This window comes from Telopea speciosissima, chromosome 1, assembly GCF_018873765.1.
Source record: "Telopea speciosissima isolate NSW1024214 ecotype Mountain lineage chromosome 1, Tspe_v1, whole genome shotgun sequence".
NCBI classification, from domain to species: domain Eukaryota; kingdom Viridiplantae; phylum Streptophyta; class Magnoliopsida; order Proteales; family Proteaceae; genus Telopea; species Telopea speciosissima.
In genome coordinates this window covers 16,819,005-16,837,203 of record NC_057916.1, presented here as the reverse complement: position 1 = coordinate 16,837,203, position 18,199 = coordinate 16,819,005, and the positions used below count along the sequence as shown (strand labels likewise).

At 40.9% G+C, this 18,199-nt stretch overlaps 1 protein-coding gene across 1 annotated transcript; it reads left to right on the top strand.

Annotated features, from left to right (window-relative positions):
* The first annotated feature begins 4,678 nt into the window (after positions 1 to 4,678).
* Positions 4,679 to 6,967, top strand: LOC122648955 (serine/arginine-rich splicing factor 4-like). Its single transcript, XM_043842285.1, has one exon. The coding sequence runs from the start codon at positions 4,706 to 4,708 to the stop codon at positions 6,800 to 6,802; it is 2,097 nt and encodes a 698-aa protein (XP_043698220.1). The 5' UTR covers positions 4,679 to 4,705; the 3' UTR covers positions 6,803 to 6,967.
* The last annotated feature ends 11,232 nt before the right edge of the window (positions 6,968 to 18,199 follow it).

The window sequence follows — 18,199 nt, the reverse complement described above, 5'->3', positions numbered from 1 at the left end:
TGCCTACTACAGATGCATAGAGCATGTTCTTCATCCATAAATCATTCATCGGGCACTACTCCTGACTAAGTTTGTCACCTTTAAGAATTGATGCAATACTTTGTTTGAAATCATTCATCCTGAACCGATCCAAAATTTTAAATATTCTTAAGATTTTTTCTGACCTGTCCTGGTGAATCTATAGACCAAAGACATAGAAAGTTTCACCTATGTCCTTTGTATCAAAATTTTATATTAGGAATTTCCTAGTTTCATGTAGCAGTGCGAGAGTACTGCTTGCTAACAGAATATCATCTACATCCAAAACTAAAATAATGAAACTGCTTCCCTCAGTCTTTATATAGATACATTGATTTGCACAATTCTTTACAAAACCGAATGAGGTGATCATGTGATCAAACTTTAATTACCATTGTTGGAAAGCCTGTTTTAATCGGTGTATAGATCTTTTTAGCTTACAGACAGTATATTTTTTTTCAAATGAAAAATCTTCAGGTTGTCTCATATACATCTCATCATCGACATATCCGTTTAGAAATGCAGTAGCAGTCTTGATATTCATCTAGGGTAACTCAAGATCATAATAAGCCACCAATGTCATGACAATGCACATCTAAACTTTTCTAGACAGAAGAAATACATTTCATTACTAAGTTCACCCACCTATTGCAAAAGCTCGGTTTGAGAAGGGTTTCCCAAATAAAACCCACTCTAGTCTATCATTTGTTTTTTTGCATATAAAGTTTAAGCCCCATAATTCCTTTTTTTTTTTTTTTTTTTTTTTTTTTTTCTGATGCTTAATAAAATGAAAAAATTTATAAGCTATAAAGATGTTATAAAAAATCAAAAGATCTGAAACAAAAGCAGATCGGTGAGGAGAAATGATACCTTGCAGGTGACCTTTGAGTCTATCAGCCATGATCTTGGATATAACTTTGGCTGCCATGCTACATAGACTGATGGGACGAAACTGTCCTGCCAACTCCGGATTCGAAACCTTGAGAATAAGACATATAAAGGTTCTCTTCATCTCTTTAGGGAGAGTGTCCTAGTAGTAAAGAAATAAATTACAACCTGACATAGGTCTTCTCTAGTGATGTCCCATAACTTTTGGAAAATTATTGAGTGGGAAACCATTGAGGCCAAGCGACTTTAGGGGACTCATAGCAAATAAGGCACAAAAAATCTCCTTAAGAGAAGGAGTAGCACAGAGGTTTTCATCCATACTTTAAGAAACATGGGGCTTGACTGTAACTAAAGCTCGGTGAAAAGACTCAAGACCAATACCTTAGGAATAAATGGTCTAACTAAAATGTAATAACAACTCGGAGGTTGGGACCATTATCCACTGGGACGTTTGATCTTGATAATCCGATTGCATCTACGACACTGGATGGTAGATGCATGCAAGAAGGTTGAGTTTTTATCCTTGCTCTGGATCCAATTCACTCTAGATTTTTTATGCCACATAATCTCCTCCTTTGCTCATTCTTCCTCCAACTTCACTGCCCAAGGAGTTTCCCTCTTCTTGAGGGTGGGAGGGTGAAGGTTGACTCTAACTTACCTCCAGTTTGTGCTTCGAGATTGAATTTTTGTTGGATTTTGTGTTTTCAAAAAGTAATTTCAAAACTTTTTTTTTGAAATGTTCTTTTTGAAATATAAGTTTCAAATATGAAAAACCCTTTCCCTCCACTTTGTTTTGATTTTGTTGGAAACACTTGTATATGTGTGTGCATGGTGGTTTGAACCAAGGACCTCTTGTATAAACTTGTAAGGAAACTTGAAAAGGCATGAGAACCTCTTCAAGTTTAGTCCCACATTGGTTAGGGACAAGTAGAACCGTGAGCTAATATGAGCTCATGTAGCTTACAAGGGATAGAGGGTTCTAAGGGGAGTCTCCCTTGTCCCATGTGTGAGGTTGGGGTTTGGGGTGCTTTTCACACACGAGCGCAAGTCGAGCCGGGCCGTGGTCGAGGCGAGGCGGGTGTGGGTTCATATGATGTATTCTTTTTGGTGAAGTACATGCACCCACATACATGCACATCCATCCCTTATCCCGATGGCATCATGCACATGCATATACATGCACCCATATGTAGGGACCTGGTATGTATACCTACCTATACATAGAGGGGTCTGTATACAGGGTGTACATGTACAGGTGTATAGAGACACATCCTATACGTACAGGTACTAGTGGGCTTATAAAAGCAAATGGGCTTTGAGCTTCAAAGTATAATTCGTGTAAGTGTTTCCAGTGCTCTGTAAACAGTGTACTCTCTGCATTCTGTTTGCTTCTTATCTTATTCTTCTTCTTCCTTTCTGATTACTGAGTAATTACCTTTGGGTATTCCATATTGTAATCACTCTTGGGTGCTGCCAATTGTGATTGAAGTGGTTTTATCTTGGAGGTAGAACGCTAAGGTCAACCCAGATCTGCACTAATAGGGGGCGTACTCTCTGTACGACTCCACTTGTGTTCCTGCTTGTTGTTTTGGAAGAAACAAGAAGACAGTCATCGTTGTACTGTAAGTTGTTTTATTTCTGTATTTATTTTGTTATTTCATTTGGGTATATATATATTTATATACAAGCAGATTCTGTCAAGTCTTATACCGGTTGCCTGGAATACTATTCTCTAACAATTTTAGATTGCACGTGGCCAAAAACCTTATGGTTCCAAGATTTCAAATCCTCTCTACACTTCATCGATTTTTTGGATGAGGGGATGGCAGTCCGTAGAAGAAGGGGAACCTGCCCAAGAGTTCGAGATGACCTCTTTCTACCAAGGATGACAAAGCCACATAGCTTCGAATCTAAAGGGACGGGCCCTGTCGCTCAACCTCCAGCAGTCTGATTCTGATGTTCTCAACACCCATAAGTTTGTTGTTCCAAGTATATATCGGCCCATTCGGATCCAAATCCAGCAAATTACATTGGTACAACATGTCCTTCAAATGATTAATGTCATGCTCTCTCTGCCTATTGCCTCCAAGTTTCTCGTGCCATAGTAAAAACAAATTGAAATCACCCACACACGCCCAAGGTTCGGTTCGAGAAGTTCCAAAGGAAATAAGAGTAACCGTAGATACACGATAACCAAAATTTTTTTCCCTTGGTTAGACAGAACTTCACAATCAATGATCCTCTCGTCTGAATAGACCACTTGAATTTGAAAAGGATTTATGCCAGATGAGGGCCAAACTACCTGAAGCACCAGTAGCATTAACTGAAAAACAGCATTCAAATCGATAGTTGATCCGATTATGGCCGAACCAGATGATTGATCCACGTCCCAAAACTAGGGTTCGGGTTGATGCCGACTGATTCAGATTTATGATCGATCAGATCGGATCGGAATCGGCTGAACCAATTTCAGGACGCAGGTGAATCAATTTTTCCATGTTTTGTATTAGGGCTACTATGCGCCGAGTGGGATTTGGGAGTACATTTGTACATGATTCGGCCCCGCTATATTCCCGCATTTTCGGGCAGTCTCCCTCGTTTCCTTCGTAGATGGGTTCCTTCAAGAAGGCCCCTTCGTTTTTCCTCTGAGTTTCTTCCGCAGTTCCGCTTCTGCGGAGAACGCGACATTGGTTCTCTCTGCCGAATTCTTTAGGGTTTTGATAACAGTTTAAGGTTTTTCTATCTGAATTCCAGGTACTTCTTCATTTTGTTTACATTTATATCAATCGTAGGACTTTCTTTTCGCTCTTTTAATTCGTCGTGTCTCTGTAAATATTTTGTCTAATCTTATGGGTTGTGGGGGCATTGAGCATTTTTTCATCAGTACCACCAAGATGGCATTTGCAGACGCAGAAGACCTGTAAAACCCTAACAACGAGGTAGAAAATTAATCCGTTTAGTTCTTCCCGTGCTGCTAATTTGTTTGCTATCAGCTGTTCGATACATTCTCTTTTGGTGCTAATGGCCCAAAGCTCAAGAAGGGGAAGACGAAGAAGGGAAATGAAGATGAATCTGTCCGCATCAGATTCATCGATAAAAATGAGCGTAGTTGGTTTCCTAACCCCAAGTTTGTCTGTGTCTCCGCACGTGAACTTAGAAGCTCTGTTATGCTCAACCGAGCCCAATGGGCTCTTATGCCTTGTCTTTTTAAACGAAAAGCATTGTTACATTGAATAAAAAAGAATCACAAGCTTTCGATCAGAGGTAAGAATTGGATTAATAATACAGTACAGATATAAAAGGAGACAGCACCATGAACCAGTTTGTGTGCAGCTCTGTTGAAACTTCTTGGCCCATCTGTTAGTTGTTAACCATCGTGTTCTTTTTTATTTTTTTCCCTTTCCGAGAAACAAAGTTCTTTAAATGATACGAAGTTGTTTAGCTAATCATCCCAGATATTGGGTCAGGTATTCCTGTAACCGAATGTATTAAGATGTGATGTTGTTCTTTTATGTTTGTACATTGTTCGTGGATTTATGCTGCATACATTTGATATGTTTTTGTCTTGTCTGCAAACATCAGGGCTTTTAAAAGATTACAACGTTTCTGTTATATTAGTTATCCACCTTTTCCAATTTCTGCGGTATCGATAATTGCAATTGCCATACTATCCTTCACCTCTATCATCTCAAAGGCTTCTTCGTCAAATTGACATCAACTTAGAATTATTTTTTCAAATTCTTTCTTCCAACATGATCATACATACATGCAATGATAATTTTGGTTGTTGGTTTCACAGATGTCTCTGTTTCTTGGTAATCTATCTCCTCATGTCCGACGAGATGAACTTGAACGTGTTTTCCGGAGGTTTGGGCGTAGTAATGTGCATCTGAAAGATGGATATGGTTTTGTCATATTTGATGTTCCTTACAATGCAGAAAAAGCTCTCAGAGCACTTCGAGGAAAAAATATTTGTGGGGAGCCAGTGTCTATTACATGGGCAAACAAACAGCCAAGGCCTTTTCAAAGATTTGCACGAGGTACCAGGTCCTATGAACCAAACCATGGGAAGAATTTCACAAGGGGAGACAGTTATGGTATGAGAAAGAAGGATGTAAACAGGCGACCAGACTATAAAATTGGTGCCGAGCACCTAGATAGTACCAGTGGTCTGCCACACATGGTGGATCCACTTGAGGAGGAAATTGTTCATCACCAGGAGCGTACTGGAAATCACGGAGAAGAAAAATGTCACAACTCCAAGGCAAGATTGCCGGACGGAGGTGCTAGCATTGCACCCAATCTTGTGGATAATGACAGATGGGGTGAACCTGCCAGTGTCCCATTGAATGATAATGGAGTCGAAAATGGAACCAACTTTGATCGTTATGAACCTTACCATGGGTTTGACAAAAGAGATGAAGAAGAAAACCAACAAATGAATGGTTCTTATGTATCTCCTACTTGTGGAATATCTCAAGAGAAACATTGGAAAGTGCATAGTGGTGAAGCAACATTGAAGCAACCTAATACTCCAAAACCCCAACAAACCTGCTATGGTTGTGGGTTAACTGGCCACATAATGCGTTACTGTCCCCAAGCAGATACTTCTCAACAGGAGAGATTTACCCATTTTGATCATAGGAGAGATGATAGAATTGGTTTTAGAGGTAGTGGTAATGTGGAGTCAGAAAGACTGAGGCGTTCATCGCATCGAGGGCTGAAGTCGAGTAAAGATCCTATGATGACGAGGCAGCAGAGGACTGACAGAGTGGCACATGGTTCTGGAAAGTCTAGGAAATTGGTTAGGAGGAATGGAAGCTCTCCTGCAAATAGGGAAACATCCCGGTCTCAGCCTAGAAGGGAAAATCAAGGTAGAAAGAGAAGTAGAGCGGAACCTGGAAGTCTGAAGAAACACCATGGGAAAAAGTCAAGGAAGTCAGCTTCATCTCCCATGCATTCAAATTCAATTACTTCCAGTTCTCGCTCACATTCGTGGTCCTCAAAGTCTGTTTCTGGGATCAGTTCCCGTTCTAGATCAGGACCAGTTTCTAGATCACGTTCAGTGTCATCCTCTTCAACATCATCCTATTCGCGGTCTGAAAGTTCTAGGTCCAGGTCAAGTTCTCCATCTACCTTGTCTTTGTCCATATCACCTGGTCGGCCTTTACCATCTTCCCCAAGTAAGGTACCAACGAAGGCAACTAGTGCTTCCTTGAAGGAATTTCTGGAGAATGTCCCTAGTTCCCAATCCAAGCACCTTTCGGTTGAGCAAAAACAGCTACTGGAAATTGATGCAAGTTCAGAGAATTCAAAACAAAAAGGTGCAAGTGTTGCAGTGAAAGATGAGAATACGTTATTATACTTAAAAGTAGAGGATGAGATGAAAAAGGATAGTCATGGGCAGCTGGACAACGATAGCAACCATACTATTTCTAGGATTCGGTGTGAGGTAACAAATGTGGGCACAACTTCATTGGAACAATGTACTGCTGATAATTCATCTTCGGAGAAATCGACAGACGAGAGGGAACTTCAGAAATTACAGCCACTAGAACATATAGAGTCACCAAGTGGAAAGAAAAATCCTGAGTTTCTTGTTAATTCACAGACTAACAATTCCACAAGAATATCCTCAGATGAGATGTACATGGTCTTGAAACACCATGGATCAACACTGCCAGAAAAAAGTGAAATGCACTTGCCTATGGAGGTTGTCTTTGGTTCGGCTCGGTTATGGCCTTGGGAGAGCATTTATTACCGCCGACTAAAGAAGGGTCCAATAACAACTGAGAATTATGCTCGACGGGTTGCTCAAAATTTAGAATTTGGTATTGTGGATAAGTATGTCAGAAGCAGTAGTGGATGGGGAGAATGTGATCATAACAATTCCTGATTTGTTGCTCCATTTGTGTGTGGACTTGGTCAAGGCCTGCAGAACCCCAACATGTTTTCATAGCTTTTCGTTGTATGCTTTGTTGAGGTGTACCTCCAATATAAACAGGTAATTCTCGGTATATAGTCTTGTCCAATTCTAGTCCTCATACTAAAATTTTGGTTGTCTATCAAAATAAAAACAATATTTTTCCCATATGCCTTTGGTGGAGATGTCTTTGCTTAAGCTGTTAAAAGGAAATAGCACGCATGATGAAGGTTGTTCTATGCTAATTTTGGACTGTTAATGCACTAAATTGTCATTGTGCACAGGTGAAATGATTCAATAAATAGCAGGCTTCCCCCCCCCCCCCCCAAATTCCAAGTGCCTTTTGTGGTGTAAAATGGGTAGAGAAGAGAACCTATAATGCATAGTAGAGAATATTTTTCAGTAGAAATTTTTAAGTGCCTATGGATTGGAATCATGAAGGTTTTATATTTTGTTATGAAAAGTGAACATGTAGTTCACAATCCACATAAAAAAATTCCTCAATTATTGCATGATATGCTGTCGACCATAATTTTATACTGTTTGAATGAGGTTTACATCTTCTTGTGTTTAGTGCACTTTCACAAATTGTGAACTCTTACATTGACAGTTCCTAATCAAACAGGTTGGCGAAGAAATTTGATTGCACAGCATATGCTGAGCATGTGACTTTTACTGTAGTAGCTTCTTGGTAGATTTTTTCTGGGGTGCTTGGAATAGTTCAAATTTTGTGCTGTATGCTATGGAGTGATTGGTTGTTATTTCAATTCTGAATTAAGCATTAAGATGATGTCGGGCATGAAAGCTGATCCTGTCAAGCCTTTGATGTCCTTACTTTTACCAAATCTGAGCTCTAGATATTAGGAACCAATTTAAGATCAATGGGTCAGTGGATTCATGTCTGAGCATCATGAACAAGCTTTGAAAGGATGCAAATGCTGAAAGACTTAGTGGTGCTTATATGCATGAGAAATCCCTTCTTAGTGGTTTGTGGGAAGACATGACAATATGAGGGCTAAGAGTTCATGGTTTTTGTTGGGGTCTTATGTCACTCCTCCCCTCCCCCTGTTTAGCTTAATAGTGGTTTTGGTGAGCTTGTTGACGGAATTGTGAGTGAAAATTATTTGCTGCTGTTACTCAGAAACTCGCGTCTCAGGCATTGATTCTGAATTATGTCAGTTGCTTGAATCAATAGACATGGCTTGATTTTTGTCAGTTTTGAACGACTAGTTATATGCATATTGTGTTTTAGCATTCACTCACTCAGACAGGTTGCCTTGCTGTGACTATCATTTCAAGATGCAAATAAATTGTGGATGGTTGTTGAACCCCCTGGCCTGGTTTGCTGCTAGCCTTCTTGTTCTTCTGAATTGTTACTAGTGGGAGATTAGCTTGCAACAGGATAACAGGAATAGGGACAGAACCTGAATTGAGAGAAAACAAGATAACTCTATTTAAACAACTCTGATATGGATGAAAACTCTGGACGAATGGTCTATTTGTCAAGGAGAACGAGACTGTAAAATCCAGAGTTGTCACGGCGTCTAGGTGAACCTAGGCGTTGGAGGAGGGAAAAAAAAGGTGACACCAAAAGGCACACTACCAGCAAAGGGGCGCCTGGACGCCTAGGCAATGCCATGACAACTATGGACTAAAATCTTATGCTGTTTTAATGGTCAGACATGAAGATATGGGATAGTCTCAAAATAGCAGGTGACCAGTATAGAAACTCAGATTTAGAAACCAAAAGAAAACAACAATTAAAATCCAAGGAATTGAAAGTCAAACTTAAAATAGAAAAGGAATCAGATTAGGAAACATTGGTGGGTTGAAAATAGCAAGTACTTAGTAATTAGAAACTAATAGAAAACAAAGAAGTTCCGGTGTAACAGAATTTAGACATGGGCAGCAAACTTCTAGCAGAACTAGAGTTTGATGGGCTTGAGTTACTGGTATTTTGGCACTTAAAATCTGGCTAACATTTGAGAAGAAACTAATAATGGTTAATGAGCAGAATAGCAACATTGAGATATCAAACAGAATTTGAAATTGCAGAAAGGGTAAACAACAGAAAACTGACCTTGTGAAGGAGAAGAAGAAAGAAAGAAGAGAAAAGAAGGGTATGGACTAGGCTTCCCACCTTGAACTTGACTAGCATCTCACCAGTCCAACTTGGCATCCCACCAAGCTACCTTGGCATCTTACGAAGGGCTTCACTGCATCTCACAGCATAGGAGCTGTGAGTCTCATAGAACTAACAAGCAAAAGTTATGTTTGAATCTCAAAATCGTAGGCGAATAGTGTGCCCCCCTCTATTTTTAATGCTAATAAATAACAGAATGAGGAAAAACTTCATGCACAAGCTAAGGAAAGTCCTATTACAATTTGACTCTTGAAAATAAAAAGTATATAGAAACTTCAAGAATATAGAATTGAACACCTAATTTCGTACAAGCCTTAAATCCATCATATTTGGGCTTATAAAATTGGCTAATTACAATAGAAAACCCAAAAATACTCCATGGCTCATATAACCCATTAGACACTTAAAATGAAGCTTAGTGGTCTACTCGTGGTCCAATCTGACCCAACTGATGGCCTTGTTTGCTGCTGACCCAACTAATGTAAGTCTAGAACCAGAATAGGTCTAATCCCAGGTAGGATCAAATAGAAAACCCTCCAATAAACAAGAAATCATATGAGGGAACCAAGAGAACAATGGGAACTCAAACGAGGGAACAATTTCCTTAGTTGAAACAACAATGATCTTGATGTGGTAATCTTCAAGAAATTGATGTGACAATCAGTTAAAAGAAAGCCCAACAGCTTGTAGCACTCTTGATATCAATTTTGAACAAAAATCAGGGTTTGGATTGAAGAACCGATGGAAGGGGATGGGGAAATGTTGAGTTGGCCTGGGCATCTCACCCATCCTATCTCAGGATTTTCACAAAGGCTCAAGGCAATATTCATTAATCAAATTCGTGTACAATGCTGGCCTCCCTTACAAACTTATATAGAAGACTCAAAGGTAGACTTAGACACTAAAAAGGAAAGGCCTAACCCAACCCTTAACTAATAAGGTATCCTGAATGGATTAGGAAAGTGAAATAATAAAGAAAATAGACTCAAAATAGGACTCTAACTAAACTAATGAAGCAAATCCCTTTTCCTACTCTCTACCCATATTTTAGGCTTATTAAATTGACCAATTACAAATTAAACACATAGAATCAAAGGCCCAATACATACATTACCCATCCCATGGCTTATTTCTACCAAAATAAGCCCTCTAAGTGACTTATCTGCATCAATTCTCTTATGCTTGAAAAAAATTCGACCTCGAATTTTGCAAAATGGTGGAATCAGCTTTGTATGGTGAACACCTGTCTTCAAACCATAGCAGTACTAATGCAGCTCATGGGTGTTAGGAATGTAGTCTTCAAGGCATGGAACTTTCTCTTCAAAGAACTCTGGTGGCATGATAGACTCTATGTGCTCAACTTCGAAATCAACAGTCATGTTCATGGGGCCTTCTACAGTTGTGTCTTCAACCTTCTCTACTTCAAATTCTTCAACGCACAGGTCGGCATTCGAAACATCAAGGACTGACTCTTCCATGACGACAGAAATTGCTGGAACTTCATCATTAACCTCATAGATGCCATTGTTATCATCGAGGGTGTCTTCACACTTATCTCCTTCAAGGGAAGCATTAATAGCCCATTCATCTCCAAGTTGACGTTCACACACCAACATCTTCGGAAATCGGAATGGATTCAATGGATGTGATCACTGAGTTTGCCTTCCCTCTTTGCATGCAGAATTTTGCATCGTGACCATCACTCGACTGTGGAGTGAATCTTCGTGGGGAAGCCTTGAGTAGCTTCAACATCTATGGCCTTTTTTGTTGCTCTTCCATCTTCAAAACTTCAACGACTGCCACAGTAGCATCCTGAGGAGGTGGAGGGTAGAGGGGACCAAACGAGGTTTCAAACTTTTGCAATAAATGTTTCAAGTTCTCTTCAACTGTAAATGTCTTTTGGCGGTAATTCTGTTGAAAGGAAAGCTTTCTTTGCATATGTTCCGGTAGGAACTGGGTCTTCAACTCGTGCTTTATCTCTTCCCAAGTCGTAGGTCACATGTTCTAGCTCTGAGTCTTTCTTCATGGGATTTCCACTATTTTTAGCGTAACCAGTCAATTGGAAGTGAACAAACCTAAGCTTCTGCGCCTCTGTTGGGTTGTACTAGTCAAAATATTCCTCTAGATAATCCAACCAATCAAGAAATAGGAGTGGATCTCTTTGTCCAGCGAAGTAAGGAACTTCTGGTTTCTTCTTCCTTGTATTGGTATCACCCCTAGGAGATGATAGGCTCTGATAAGTAAGACTAGAACCAGAATAGGTCTATTACCAGGTAGGATCAAATTGAAAACCCTCCAATAAACACGAAATCATATGAGGGAACTAAGAGAACAATGGGAACTCAAATGAGGGAACAATTTCCTTGGTTGAAGTAACAAATAAAAACCCACAAATTTGTAACCTGTTGAAGCAACAATGATCTTGATGTGGTAATCTTCAAGAAATCGATGTGACAATCAGTTAAAAGAAATCCCAGTAGCTTGTAGCACTCTTGAGATCGATTTTGAACACAATTAGGGTTTGGATTGAAGAACCGATGGAAGGGGATGGGGGAATGGAATGAGGAAAGGTGGTGTTGGCCATCTCAGCTTGGGCATCACACCCATCCTATCTTAGGATTTTCACAAAGGCTCAAGCCAATATTTCATTAATCAAATTCATGTACAATGCAGGTCTCCCTTACAAATCTATATAAAAGACTCAAAAGTAGACTTTGACACTAAAAAGGAAAGGCCTAACCCAACCCTTAACTAATAAGGTATCCTAAAACCGAAATTGATTAGGAAAGTGAAATAATAAAGAAAACAGACAAAATAGGACTCTAACTAAATTAATGAACCAAATCCCGTTTTCCTACTTTATTCTCAAATTTTAGGCTTATTAAATTGACCAATTATAGAATAAACACGTAGAATCAAAGGCCCAATACATACATTACCCATCCCAAGGCTTATTTCCACTAAAATAAGCTATGGGCTAGTCTAAGAAATAACGGGTAACCAAAATAGAACCTTAGATTTAGAAACCAATAGAATACAACACCTAGAATCCAAGGAATAGCTAGTCAAAGTCAAAACAGAAACGAGGATTCAGATTAGGAAACTTAGATGGGCAAAAAATCGCCAGTACTTCAGCAATTAGAAACTAATAGAAATAAATCAAAAGAAGTTCTGCTGTAGCTAATTCAGACATCTGCAGCAAGCTTCCAACAGACCTAGAGTTTGATGGGCTTGAGTTACTGGTATTTTGGCACCTAGAAACCTGGTTAAGACTTGAGAAGAAACTAGAGAATGGCAACATAGAGAAAGCAAACAGAATTTAAACATGTATGCGCAGATAGGGTGTACAACAGAAAACTAACCTGTTGAAGGAGAAGAAGAAAGAAAGAAGAGAAAAGTAGGATCTGATCTAGGCTTCCCACGTAGAACCTGACTAGGCATCCTACCAAGAGCTTCACTGTGTCTGCATCTCACAACAAATGAGCTTTGAATCTCATAACTAACAAACAAAAGCTATGTTTGAATCTCAAAATAGTAGGGGAGTAGTGTACCCGCCTCTATTTATAGAGCTAATAAATTACAGAATTAGGAAACTATCCATGTACAAGCTAAGGAAAGTGCCATTACAACTTAACTCTTGAAAATAGAAAGTATTCAGAAACCCTAAGAAAATAGAACTAAACTGATGTAAACTGGCTGTCTAAAACCAGCCGCAGGTGTAGGGATTCTTCCCTACACCAGCATAATTAGCCATCGGGTAGGTGTAGGGATTCTTCCCTACACCAGCAGCAGTCGTGGGGATTTAGACTAGTATTTGTTTTATTTGTTTTTATTATGTTTTATTCTTTATTGAGTTGTAATTCTAATTAGGATTTCTAGTTCAAATCTGAATCATAATCAGAAGTCCTAGTTTTGAGTCCTAGTCCTAGTTGGCATTCCTATTCCTATTTTGAGTCCTAGTCCTAGTTAGGATTTATATTTCATGTCCAGCCTTGAAGGCTATATAATGTAAGAGCTCCATTGAGCCCCCCACGATTTAATGAATAAGAAATTTGCTTTGTTGCATTCCACTGTCCTGAGATAGGCTGTGAAGGTGAGGCTGAGATAGCCTTCATGAGGTCACTGTCTCTCTCATTCGTGTGCAGTCAGATCTGTTCAAGTTTGCTACTGCTGATTGTTTGAAGGTTCATGGCTCAGTTATCCAAATCTGCTACCAGTTCAAGGATCCATCCAATAACCAGTAAGTAAGTAATCTCCATCCCCAAACCCTAATATCCCTCCATCTCCAAACATCACTTCCATAACCTAAAACCTGCCTAGCCTGATTCCACCATTAGAAGCAGCCCAAACTTGGAGTGAATCTCCCCCTCACTGTTTGGGAAACTCGATCCAAGCCCCTAGCCATAATGCTCATTATAAACCCTAGATCCCTACATTAATCTCCTTCTCAAACCCTAACCCTAATTTCACTATTTACCTAATTCCACCCTAGCCAATCCATTAAACCCTAGTAAATCTTGGTTCTGGTTCTAGTTGGCTTTATCCCCATCTAGGATTACATTATTTGGTATCAAAGCCTAGCTATGGGTTCTCCAAAATCAAGTGATCCAACCACTCTCGACAAAGAATCGGATGAGATAGTCAAGGTTTTATCTCAAGATGTGAAGACCATCAAGCAACAGGTTGATGTACTTGTCACAACAAGGTCCTACTGCACCTCCACATCAAATATCACAAACTGAAGCTGCTGCTTCATACACTAACAACCGACATCCACGTAGGTTACCACAGAGGGTTCCCACACTACAGACACACAGGATCAACAACTATTCTGCCTATGAAGAAGATGAAGATCACGATGGAAATCAGTATTACCGTGATGATAAGCATAAGGTAAAACTGGATCTGAAGGAATATAACGGGAAACATGACCCTATTGCATTCCATGACGGGTTGAGTGCTCTAGATGACTACTTCAAGTGGTTTCGGTTGTCTGAAGACCGAAAGATGCAGCTGGCCACGACTAAGTTAACTGGAGGAGCCAGAGATTGGTGGCGTACACATGAAGACAGGTTGATCCGTTGTCACATGGAACCAATTACTTGGGCAGCTATGAAAGAGATTCTCAAAGAGAAGTACTTACCTCCTTCTTATCAGAGGTGTTTGCATGATCAACTGAACACTATACGACAAGGTACCTTAACAGTTGAGGAGTATATTGATAAATTCAATGACTTACTCTCATATACGGGTGTAGATGAGAATGATGACCAGCTTATATCCCGTTTCAAGTTGGGATTGAGGGTTGACATTAAAGACAAGATAGGTGTGGTTGAAATATATAATTTGAATCACTGTTTTGAAAAGGCCATGGATGCTGAAGATTTAATCAAAGCTGCCCCACGAAGATTCACACCGCAGTCCGGTGATATTAGGAGAACCTTTACTCCTAACAGATCTAGTGGTTTCCCTACCCGAGCTCCACCAACTACAGAGGAAAAGGGTAAGGCCCCCATGGGTAGTCAAACACCTAACAAGTGTTTCCATTGCCAACAAGATGGTCATTATGCAAGGTACTGCCCCCAAAGAGGGAAGTCCAATTCAGTGATTGCAGCCATGGAAACTAGTCTAGATGTCCAAGTTGGTGACCCGCAGTTTAATGACAACTGGGCCGTTAATGCTGCTCGTGAGGGAGAAGACTATGATGATAATTTGGAAGACGAAATTTATGAGGTAAATGTAGTAACCTGCATTCTGGTTGCTGAATCTAAAGGAGAGGACTGGCGTCGACATTGCATCTTTTATACACTGATGGATAGCGGGACAGCAACAGCACAAGTGATCGTGGACAGCAGTAGTTGTGTCAACGTGGTTTCTAAAGCTTTTGTCATTGAAGAGAAGCTTAAAGCTGAACCTCTCCGACAACCATACAAGGTATCCTTACTTAATAATGATACTTTAGAGGTTAATCAGCGATGCTCAGTGCCACTCAAGATTTTTGGTTACGAGGAGAATGTCTGGTGTGATATAATTCCTATGATTCTGACTGATGTCTTACTTGGGAGACCATGGATGTATGATAACAATGTATTGACGGGAGGTACAAAAAATCAGTGTTTCTTTGACTTCAAAGGGAAACCACTGGTTCTCAACCCCCTCAATGTACCATTGATGAAGCCAAGGCTTAGAGCTGCCCAGCTGAAGCGACAACAGGTCTTGAAGACTATTAACAATAGACAGCCAATGAAAGGAGGGTCAAGCAGCAAGGCACCACATGCTAGTGCTAGTACTACTAAAGCACAACCCATGGAGCAACGAATTCTGTCCCTGCCTCACCGAGCATTCCTTACTACTAGTGAAGAGACAGGGTTGATACTAGCCCTGGTCACGAGAGCAGTGTCACCAACCCCTACCACTATTCATCCCAAGTCCATAAAAGATTTGCTTGATGATTTCTCAGATGTAGTACTAGACGATCTTCTAGATGAGCTACCTCCTATGAGGGATATTCAACATGCCATTGATCTAGTACTAGGTTCGGTGCTACCAAATCTACCCACTTATCGTCTTTAGCCCTATTGAGCATGCTGAGCTCAAGAGACAAGTGGATGACCTGATTCGCAAGGGGTTTATTGTTGAGAGCATGAGCCCCATGTGCTGTTCCAACATTACTTACTCCAAAGAAAGATGGTACATGGAGGATGTGTATTGATACCAGGGCAATAAACAAGATCACCGTCAAATACAGGTTCCCTATTCCAAGACTTGACGACATGTTAGACATGCTCACAGGTGCTTCCATCTTTTTGAAGATTGACTTAAAGAGCGGATATCATCAAATTCGGGTCCGCCCAGGAGATGAGTGGAAGACTGCTTTCAAGACAAAGGATGGTCTATATGAATGGAAGGTGATGCCTTTCGGTCTCACAAATACTCCAAGCACCTTCATGCGTGTAATGACACAGGTACTTCGTCCATTCATCGGTAAGTTTCTTGTGGTTTACTTTGATGACATTCTTATCTACAGCCACACCACCGAGGAGCATCTCGATCATCTAAAGCAAGTGATGAGAGTGTTACGTATAGAGAAACTCTTCATCAACCTCAAAAAGTGTTCTTTTATGTTACCTAGGGTTATCTTCCTTGGGTTTATTATATCTTCTGCCGGGGTTGAAGCTGATCCGGAGAAAGTGCAAAGCATAGTCGATTGGCCAATGCCACACACCTTGACAGAGGTTAGGAGTTTCCACGGCCTAGCATCTTTTTATCGGCGTTTTATTCGGAACTTCAGCGGCATCATGGCACCCATTATTGAGTGCATGAGAGAAAGTAAGGGCAAATTCCAGTGGACACTGGCTGCTACCAAAGCGTTTTCCTTGATCAAGCACAAGATGACCGAGGCACCTGTTCTACGGTTCCCAAACTTTGATGTCATATTTGAGGTGGCTACAGATGCATCCCATGTTGGGATTGGAGGAGTTCTCATGCAATCAAATCATCCCATTGCCTTCTATAGTGAGAAACTCAATGATGCTAAGCGGCGTAATTCTACCTATGATTTGGAGCTTTATGCAGTGATCAAGATTGTAAAGCATTGGAGACACTACCTTGTGGGCAAAGAATTTATTCTATACTCTGACCATGAGGCCCTTAAGTATCTCCATTCTCAGCGATCCATAAGCAACCACCATGCTAAATGGATCGCCTATCTCCAGGAGTTTCCTTTTGTTCTGAAGTACAAGGCAGGCAAAGAGAACTAGGTCGCTGATGCGCTAAGTCGGAAAGTTCTCAACCTATCCACCTCTTCTACTCACAGCACAGGCATCGAACGTATCAGAGATGAGTACACGGCTGATGTTGATTTTTCCCCCATTCATACTACATTACAGCAAGGCGGAACTGATGCCAAATACTCCCTACGTGATGGATATCTCTTCTTCGGGACACGCCTATGTATCCCTAACACATCCCTTCGGCAACACCTCATTAGGGAACTACATGGCGGTGGCATGGAAGGGCATTTTGGCATTAGCAAGACATATGCTGCAGTTGCTGATTTGTATTATTGGCCACATCTTCAGCGTAACGTCCAACAGGTGATTCAACGTTGTCGAGATTGTCAGCTTGCCAAGGGTGATAAGCAAAACATGGGCCTCTACACACCTCTTCCAGTGCCTCATGCACCCTGGTTACATATCAGCATGGATTTCATTCTTGGTCTCCCATCTACACGGGAACGTCATGACTCTATATTTGTGGTGGTGGACAGGTTTTCGAAAATGGCTCATTTCATTCCCTGTCGGAAGACATTTGATGCAAGTCACATCGCCAAGCTCTTCTTCAAAGAGGTAGTACGTATTCATGGGCTACCCGAGTCTATTGTTTCTGATCGTGATGTCAAATTCACTAGCTATTTTTGGAAGACCTTGTGGATGAAGACCAATACCAAGCTGGAGTTCTCCACCGCCTTTCATCCTCAGACAGATGGGCAGAATGAACTGGTTAATCGCAGTTTAGGCAATCTCCTCCGATGTCTTGTTCGTGATCATGCGAAAGATTGGCCTTCTGTCCTTGATATTGCCGAGTTCATGTACAATAGTTCTATCAATCAGACCACTGGCCGTACTCCATTTGAGATTGTTTTAGGTCTGCAACCCAAGCGCCCCGTGGACTTGCTTCCTCTTCCTCCTCATGTTCGTGTTAGTGTGGATGCTGATGAGTTCCTCCGTCACATCACAGAGGTCCATACCGATGTTCGCTGACGCATTGCTATTAATAATGAAGGTTACAAGGCAGCAGCTGATCGTCATCGCCGATACGTGGAATTCCAACCTGGTGATTTGGTGATGGTCCGTATTTCTCCTGAGCGACTTCCTCCTGGAGCCAATCATAAGCTTCACCCTCGCGAAATGGGTCCTTTCAAGGTGTAACAACGTATTGGGACCAATGCCTATATGCTCGAGCTTCCTCCGTCTATGAAGATTAACAATGTTTTCAACGTGGCCGATCTCACTCTTTATGTCGGCCACCATTCGGACGACGGTGATACTGCACATGCTCTCCGCCTCTCACAGTTTACCACTCCTACTGTTGATGTCATTGAGAATGTGCTTGATAACAAGTTTACTACTATGCGGGGTGGTCACAGCTATTACTCTTGTTAAATGGAAGGATTGCCCTGATAGTGACAGTACCTGGATTCACGCCGACGACTTCAGGCGCCTTGA

Excerpts from the sequence above, each read along its gene's own strand:
- LOC122648955 (XM_043842285.1), top strand. The coding sequence starts at position 4,706 with ATGTCTCTGTTTCTTGGTAATCTATCTCCTCATGTCCGACGAGATGAA.